Source organism: Zootoca vivipara, chromosome 5 (genome assembly GCF_963506605.1).
Source record: "Zootoca vivipara chromosome 5, rZooViv1.1, whole genome shotgun sequence".
In the NCBI taxonomy this organism is placed as follows: domain Eukaryota; kingdom Metazoa; phylum Chordata; class Lepidosauria; order Squamata; family Lacertidae; genus Zootoca; species Zootoca vivipara.
The window spans coordinates 64,571,480-64,580,227 of record NC_083280.1 but is presented as its reverse complement, the minus strand read 5'-3'; the positions used below and the strand labels follow the sequence as shown (position 1 = coordinate 64,580,227).

General features: G+C 47.1%; 1 protein-coding gene across 3 annotated transcripts in view; it reads left to right on the top strand.

Moving 5' to 3' along the window:
- Nucleotides 1-352: 352 nt before the first annotated feature.
- TNKS2 (tankyrase 2) overlaps nt 353-8,748 on the top strand; it is a 37,699-nt gene continuing 29,303 nt past the window's right edge. For 2 of the 3 annotated variants that reach the window (XM_035137786.2, XM_035137784.2), the window contains exons 1-2: nt 353-776; nt 6,142-6,366. In XM_035137786.2, the coding sequence (XP_034993677.1) occupies nt 530-776; nt 6,142-6,366 (472 nt within the window). In that variant the 5' untranslated portion in view covers nt 353-529. The remainder of the gene's footprint in view (nt 777-6,141; nt 6,367-8,748) is intronic. The other variant, XM_035137785.2, reaches the window with a different exon arrangement.

Sequence of the window (8,748 nt, the reverse complement as noted above, 5' to 3'; positions counted from 1 at the left end):
GCAGATTGGATGGCCATCCCTCAAGGATGCTTTAGTTGAGATTCCTGCATTGCGGGGGGTTGGACTTGATGACCCTCGGGGGGACCCCTTCCAACGCTACAATCCCGTATTCAGCCGCGCACTGCATTATTCCTAACGCGTGTCTGGCCAAGCAGCGGTACCCACGGGAAGCTGACTCCCAAGGAAGCCGGGCGGGCGGGGGGCGGGGCTTCAACCGCAGGAGCAACCGCGGCTCCCCCTACGTCACTCCGCTGCTCTAACCGCCGCGCCGGCCGTTCTCTCGCGCGCATCGCGCATGCGCCTCTCCTCCCGCCTCCCCCCTTCATCGTTGCGCGCGCACCTCGGCTGTCCCGCCTTCCTTCCCCCTCAGTGGCTGCCTCGGCCGGAGGCGACGGTGGCGTCGAATTGCTCCCCGCGGCGGCCACCGCCGCCTCCCCCCGCCGCTCTCCGCGGAGAGAGCTCGGGCCGCCTATGGCGGGTGTTGGGCTCTGAGGGCGAACGCGGGAGGAAGTTCGCTCTTGCCCCCGGCATGACGGGGCGGCGGGGCGGAGCGGCGGCTGGTCCCCTGGGGGAAGCGCTGCCGCCGCCGCCGCCGTTGCTGTTATCCCCGTGCTGCGCCGGGGGGGCGTCTTCGTCGTCGTCGGAGCCGGCCCGGGAGCTCTTCGAATCCTGCCGGAACGGCGACGTGGAGCGCGTGAAGCGGCTGGTGAGGCCCGAGAACGTGAACAGCAGGGACACGGCCGGCAGGAAGTCCAGCCCCCTCCATTTCGCCGCAGGTACTCGCGGGTGGCCAGGTCGCCGCCACCGCCTCGGGCGTCTCCGCCTCTGACTCTGAATGTGAACGGGGGTTCGTGGTACAGTGGCTTTAGGGCCGTGGGGTTGGACCCCTTCCGCCGAGGAAGGTGCTGTTTGTTTATTTGGGGCTTTAAGGGGAATCATTCAGGGAGTTGGTGGGCGGGTGGGTGTCCCCACGACTGCGCACGTTTCCCTCGTGGAAATGACCTCTTGGAGCCTATAAGCCCCCCCCCCCGGTCCCTGATCTCTGGCCATGCAGGAGGAGCTCACGAGATCCCCGTCCGTGAAAGCAGCCTGTGGGGGCTCCTGTTTAAATGGCCACCGTAGCCAAGAGCAGCCAGACTCCCCCCCCCCCACAGCGAGGGAGGCCTACAAGTGGTGGCGTGGGCCGACCTTCCGCTCCGTGGGCGGGATGCATTGTTTTCAGAGTCTCCTCGGAAGGGCTGCTGTATACCTGAAAAGTGGCGTCCAAAGGGGGGAAGCAAACCGGGACTCGCCAAGTCCTGGCATTCCAAAGGTGTCCAGTTTGAGAAAGAAACGCGTTGATGGTGAATTTGTTAATAAGTTTGCAATCCACTCTCGGAGCTAAAACGAGTGATCCTGTAAACAGTTCACGTTGTGCTTTGTGGGCGCTTTCAGGAAGGTGATGTTGCTCAAGGGAGATTAAGAAGCCCATTGTGTGTAAAACATGCACATAGATGGGTTGTTGTGATTAGGCAAGTGTGTGTTTAGAAGTTCCTGGAAATCATTGGTCACAATTTACATGTGCACATGTCACATCAGAGTTGATAATTATTTTGTGATTCCATCTTGTAATTGCACACAAGGATGCCTTCTTCAGATCCAAGGCTTAGGTGGTGTTTGCAACCCTGAGGTTGCTAGAGCTGGCCCAAATGGACAAACTGAGGAAAGGAGACTGGAGCTTCTTAGATGCAGGTTTTCCAAAGCCTACTGATTTTGGCTTGCTTCCAGATAAGTTTGTTTTGGATTGCATGTAGCCTTAATGCCTAAGTTGTTTAGTCCATCTGGCACGGTAAACTACTGAACTGTCATTAATTTGCCCAGATAGGAACAGGCAAACTTATCCTATCAAAAAACCCCAAATGATGTCTAGACCAGCAACAGACCACATTTGCATATCACACCAAGCCATGGCTATGGCTTGCTATGGCTTGTAACAAACATGCAAATATACTGGCTCCCTAGGAGGCTGTGTTTCCTTTGCTCCTCCCAAGGTCACAGTTTCTTAGGTTAGTGTGGCACAGCAGTTAAGATTTGGTTTACCATGTCATCTGAACCTGGATTTGTGATTTAAGCTCTCTCCTTAACATTTGTCATTTGTCTTATACTGTACTTACAGGTAGTGGTTGAGGAGGTTGCCTGGTTTGGATGGAACACTAAACCAAACTTTGGCTTAGCAGTTGTTCTGCATTAACCTAAAATACTAGGGAGGAACAATAGTGGTACAAGGTTTTCTCCAGAAGCATGTTTACATTTGCACAAAACTGTGATTTGACATGCGAACTACCGGTAGGCCCCAGGTGATTTAAGGAGGGGGCAGCACACAAGGAGAGGGAGACTGACTAACCCTTGCAACCCCCATCAAGAAATCCCCCATGTGGCATTTAGGTTTACGAATAAACTTAATTGCTGGGGCAGGAGCAAGTTCAAGAAGGGGTTGTCATAGGCTGAATCTACCTAGAGACAAATCCCTTCAGCCCACAGGCCAACCCTCAGCCATACTCACTGGGGGAACCCACTGAGGGGAAGGCATCCCTACAAGTACTTTAGCCCCGAGCTCTTCAGGGCTTTGTTTTGTATAACCAACACTTGGATTTGGATCCCGTGGCTTATCTTCCATAGATACTCCAGAGAAAAGCATGCCCATGTGGGCTGGTGAAAGTTGACTTGCTTGCTTTCACCTCCCGTGCATCCCCTTCAAACCTACCTTGAAGGTTGAGGGCTCCTGCTGAATGGGGTGAACTGTATACTGCAGACGTGTGCATTCAAATCCTATACTGTTAGACCAGGCATCCCCAAACTGCGGCCCTCCAGATGTTTTGGACTACAATCCCCATCTTCCCCGACCACTGGTCTTGTTAGCTAGGGATCATGGGAGTTGTAGGCCAAAACATCTGGAGGGCCGCAGTTTGGGGATGCCTGTGTTAGATCATAGTATTTTTTAAGAATTGGAAGCAGCATAACAGATGGATCATCGCTTATGCCAGGAGCAGACAGAAGGTAGATCTGCATGATTTGCAATAGATATAGAAGGGTTTCTGACTGAATTGAATATTAGTATGCAAACTTGATTTTTTAAAAAAATAATAATTAAGCTCTGGGATGGCTGACATTTTGTTAATCATTTATCTCAGCTTCTATGTTTCCTACTTGTAAAATAGAAGCATTAATTAGTTTTTTTTTACAGCTCTACTGCCTATTGCTTGAATTTTGTCTTAGAATCCCTGATCTATAGTAACTCAGCTATACAGTAGACTTAATCTTTTATTTACTGTATACATTGTCAGGTGCAAATGGTCTACCCTATGTCACCATTTGTTAATCTAGTTCCACCCCATAGCCACTATGTTGCACCAGGCAACATATATCCTGAAGGCTACCCATCCCAGGTTGACATTGTGTATAGTTAGCCCATGGTTCCCTGGGCTTCTGTATTGGGATTCTGTATTGTTTACTGATGATGCTGACTCTGGCAACTGTTTCTCTGTCCAAATGATAAAACTTCCATTTGTTTACTATATAATGTTAGAAAATGGAGGTTTAATGCAGAAAGGAACATTTTAAAAATCCACAGTTGGGCAATACCTGTACCTTTATTTGAACCACCAAAATGTCAGATGTTTGGAACTAAATAGGGTATTGTCCAACTGCCAATTTATTTATTTACTAGTGTAATTCAGCCCGTTCAATAAACGGGCGCTAGAACATCCTGGGGTTCGGAGAAGCGCTTCTCCGACCCCTGGGACCTGTCCTTGCTGTCGGCGGCAGGGGGACAGGAACGAAGGAGGAGAAAGGGCTGCTTTCTCCTCCTTCGTTCCTCTCCCCCAGCTGTCGACAGGAAGGAGACGGAGAACAGCTAAAGCAGTCTTGCAACCAAATCCTGACTCAAAACTGATTGCAATATGTGTTATCCAGAAGAGCCTGGATTTCCAGGTCATATTCCCCCCCCCCCCAAGAAGTTGACAATTATATTAGAATTCATTTGACGAATCCAGAGAGGGCTTCTTGAAGCATTGGCCTGTCAATGCATCCTTCAGATCAGACAACATGTAAAGAGGCATTTGTAAGTCAAGGCAAGGAACCAAGCTTTTCTTTAAGCATTTTTTCTTAACCGTTAATGTGTTTTAATGATCAAGTCAGCAGAGGTTCAAGGTTCCTGTCTGCATTGTCAGGTAAGGGAGTCTGAAACCAATTAGCTAACATTATTTTGTACTTAGTCCTTCAAAGTCCTTTTTTCCTTACAAAACTAAATAAAAAGAGTTCAGTGATTGCAGCAGGTATGACGGGAAGCATTTAAAGGATTCCTTTATTTTTTTGCATTAAAAAAAAGGGGGATAAATTTAAAAATCAGAATCTGACCTTGAAGCAAGTGGATTGGACCTATATAATATTTACACTGGTCTGATTTATGACAGGGCTGTGGATATTTGGGGTTTTCCCTTTTAAGGTTGAGCAATATATTTTCAAGATCACACTTACAGTTGGCGATATTATGACATTATGTGGGTATGGAAAGGATGTCATTCCAATTAAAGATATAGAGATTGATTCCACCCCCACCTAATTACAGGTGGTAGGATTATTGGAAGGTATTGGGGAAAGCAAATCTCTCAAATGTAAGTGATTGTGAAGGAGAAAGAATGAAACTGACTGGGACTACTTTAAATTAATGGTATCACTTTACATCATTTTGGAATGGGAGATTTTGCACCAAATATAATGTAGATCCATTCTTTTGCTATGAAATATCTGTCATATCCTATATGATATTTGGCATATCCTATATATTTGTATTTTTAGATGCTCATACATTAGTTATTAGTTTAAATTGCCCCAACATATGTGTTTGGGAATGGTGCTAATAATCCATGACTTGGTGTGTATTAATATAGAGCGCTGGGCGTTTTATTCTGTTCAGCTTCTGTACTCAGAAAAAGGACTCTCCTTCTAAGGAGCCTTGTTAACTCTAGGTATGCATCAAAAGCAGGCAAAGTGAGGCTGTGTGGTCTTGGGAAGTCATTTCAACCAGATTAGATTGTTCGCAGGGTGCAGAACTGCCCCACTGGGGAAGCGACAAAGGAAGCTGAAAGCAGCTGGATCCCCGCCCTCCCTTCCACCCTCCCCTTCCCAAGCCAGGTGCAGCCTCATGGGGGCAGGAAGGGGAATATTTCCATGCAGGGAAATGTAACTTGCTGGGCTGCCCCGTCTCCCAAGAGCGCACCTCGGACCTGCCTCGGCGCCCCTTCCTCCCTTCCCAGGTCCATGTTTGAGTTACCGGTAGTAATGGGTGTTTAATTGGGGGAGGGAGAGCAATTCTCCTCTCCCCGAGGAGGGGGCCTGCCTCTTCGACTCTGCATTTAGAGAGAGAGAGAGAGAGAGAAGGGAAAAAGCAGCAGCCGTGAGAGGGGAAAGTTGCGGCTGCGTTTCCCTCCAGTGACTGCCTGAGGTGGTTTGCTGTGGCGAAGGGTGGGCGGTTTGTGTGTGTGTGTGCGAGAGAGAGAGAAAGAGAGAGAGAGAAGTGCACGGGTCTATCCCGCAGCCTCCTCCTTCTCGCACTGCTGCTTAGAAGCGAGTGGTTGGCGTCCGCAAACGGTAGGCAGAGGGGTTGGGGGGAGAGAGCGTGCGTGCGTGCATTCCAAGTCTCTGGTCCAATCCCTGTGTTCCTGGGACACATGCGCATTAGCGCGAAAACGGGACACAGGGACTGGACGCAGGGACAACTTGCATTTTATATATATAGAAGATTATGGGCACACATTGTGTTTTTGCAAATACTGTTTGAATAAAATTAGGGAATGTATACTTAGAACTGATAAGAAAATACACAATGTATACTCTCCCCACCACCACCATTTCTGTTTATTTCTTGAAAATGTGGAGACTTCAAAACTTCAGGAAATTTAAAATCTCCAAAATAGGAGCTGTCTCCTGTTCTGTTCATCAGCCTTTCTTTTATTTGGTTAGCCAGAAGCAGTTCTTTGGCATCTTGTCTAGTTATAGCACTCATGGAATATATAAGGAAGATTAGCAAGTTAGATTTTTGTTTCTTAGCTTTAGCTTTCTTCCTTTGAAGACTGACTATGTAAAACTACTTTTTTGTTTCAGGTTTTGGTCGAAGGGATGTAGTGGAATATTTGCTTCAGAGTGGTGGTAACGTTCATGCACGAGATGATGGGGGCCTCATTCCACTTCATAATGCCTGTTCTTTTGGTCATGCTGAAGTTGTCAATCTTCTCTTGCGGCATGGTGCAGATCCTAACGCACGGGATAATTGGAACTACACCCCCCTTCATGAAGCTGCCATTAAGGGCAAAATTGATGTCTGCATAGGTAATTTTTGAAAACACTTGTGGTCTTTGGATCATTTGTGGTTCAATCACCATCAGGGCTGTGTTTGTTGAACTAGCTCCTAGGTCCTGTGATTTTCATAATATGGTGCTGGTTTTGACAATGGTTCCAGAGCTGAAAGTGATCCACAGGCAATTTTTTAGTAGTGCATGATGGGGGCTGGGCGGCAAAGGTATGAGAACCACTGGTTTAAAACTGTCTCCAGTGGTTTTTTTATATAAAGTGACACAATCATGCATATCTTTTAAATTGGAAAACAAGTTTTCAGACAATCTGAGGCTTTCTTGTAGAAATGAGGATACATTGTTCTTTATTAAAATAATATAAACTAGTCAACTATCCCTGAAATACCAAGTTGTTCAAAATGTAGGTTGTTATATAGATAGTATGTAAATGAATTTTCTTATTTTTCATTTTTGTGAAAAGCTGGTTATGGATAGTATCCAGCTTGGTTGGACAGGATCTGTCTGCATACATTCAGAGACATTATCTATGTTTGCACATAACAAGCCTAAATAACAACAACAACAACAACAATTTATTATTTATACCCCACCCATCTGGCTGGGCTTCCCCAGCCACTCTGGATGGCTTCTAACAAAAGATTAAAATACAGTATTCCTTCAAATATTAAAAACTTCCCTAAACAGGGCTGCCTTCAGATGTCTTCTAAAAGTCTTTGCTTCTCGCAGCGAGGGAACTGCCAGAAGGCCTTCGGCGCTGGACCTCAGTGTCGGGTAGATCAATAGGGGTGGAGACACTCCTTCAGATATACTGGACCGAGGCCATTTAGGGCTTTAAAGGTCAGCACCAACACTTTGAATTGTGCTCGAAAACGTACTGGGAGCCAATGTAGGTCTTTCAAGACCTGTGTTATGTGGTTTCAGTGGCCCTCCCAGTCACCAGTCTAGCTGCCACATTTTGGATTAGTTGTAGTTTCCGGGTCACCTGCAAAGGTAGCCCACATAGAGTGCATTGCAGTAGTCCAAGCGAGAGAAAACCAGAGCATGCACCATTCTGGCGAGGCAGTCCACAGACAGATAGGGTCTCAGCTTGCGTACCAGATGAAGCTGGTAAACAGCTGCCCTGGACACGGAATTGACCTGTACCTCCATGGACAGCTGCGAGTCCAAAGTGACTCCCAGGCTGCGCACCTGGTCCTTCAGGGGCACAGTTACCCTATTCAGGACCAGGGAGTCCTCCACACCTGCCCGCCTCCTGTCCCCCACAAACATTACTTCTGTCTTGTCAGGATTCAACCTCAATCTGTTAGCCGCCATCCATCCTCCAACCGCCTTCAGACACTCACACAGGACCTTCACCACCTTCACTGGTTCTGATTTGAAAAAGAGGTAGAGCTGGGTATCATCCACATATTGATGAATACCCAGCCCAAACCCCTGATGATCTCTCCCAGTGACTGCATGTAGATGTTGAAAAGCATGGGGGAGAGGACAGAACCCTGAGACACCACACAAGTGAGAGCCCAGGGGTCTGAACACTCATCCCCCACCACCACTTTCTGAACACGGCCCAGGAGGAAAGAGCAGGACCACTGTATAACAGTGCCCCCAGCTCCCAGCCCCTCTAGACGGTCCAGAAGGATGTTGTGGTCAATGGTATCAAAAGCTGCTGAGAGATCCAGCAGAACTAGGACACAGCTCTCACCTTTGTCCCTAGCCCGCCAGAGATCATCGGCCAGTGTGAGCAAGGCAGTTTCAGTCCCATGATGAGGCCTGATTCCCGACTGGAAGGGATCCAATAATATATCCAATTAACAATAATATAACCAGCCTTAAGCCAGAGTATGTTCTTGTTACATCCATTCATCTATAATTTTATTTGTATGCTGCCTTTCCATAGTTCAGACCATGTTCATTACATAATTACAGCATAACAATAAGATATAAAATAAAGATACAAAAAATAATATCAATAACAGCAACAAATCCCCCAACAAAAACCCCTAAACAATACCCCAGACCTAATAGTGCTAATAGTGGCTTATTGGGGAGTATCAAACTGTAATTACATGTGAATGTGGCTGTTATTATAAGGCCGATGGAGCCTGCCTTCTAGATGCAGAATATGTGCATTGAAATGTTTCCATACATTTCTGCTTTCCCACCCTAGGGCTCCATGAGAGATTTACTTAGCGCTCACATTAATTTCCTTCTAGAGCACTGTGTTGGAGAAGGGGGACTGATAGAGACACAGGAAACACTTTCCCTCTGTTCTAGCTCATGCTTTCTGCTGTATGTACATGCATTAAGGAAGGAAAGGGAGTGTATGTGCAGGCATAGATTGTACTTGTGACTGAAAAAGAAAGCATGAAAATTGTGTTTTCACAATGATTTTCCAATT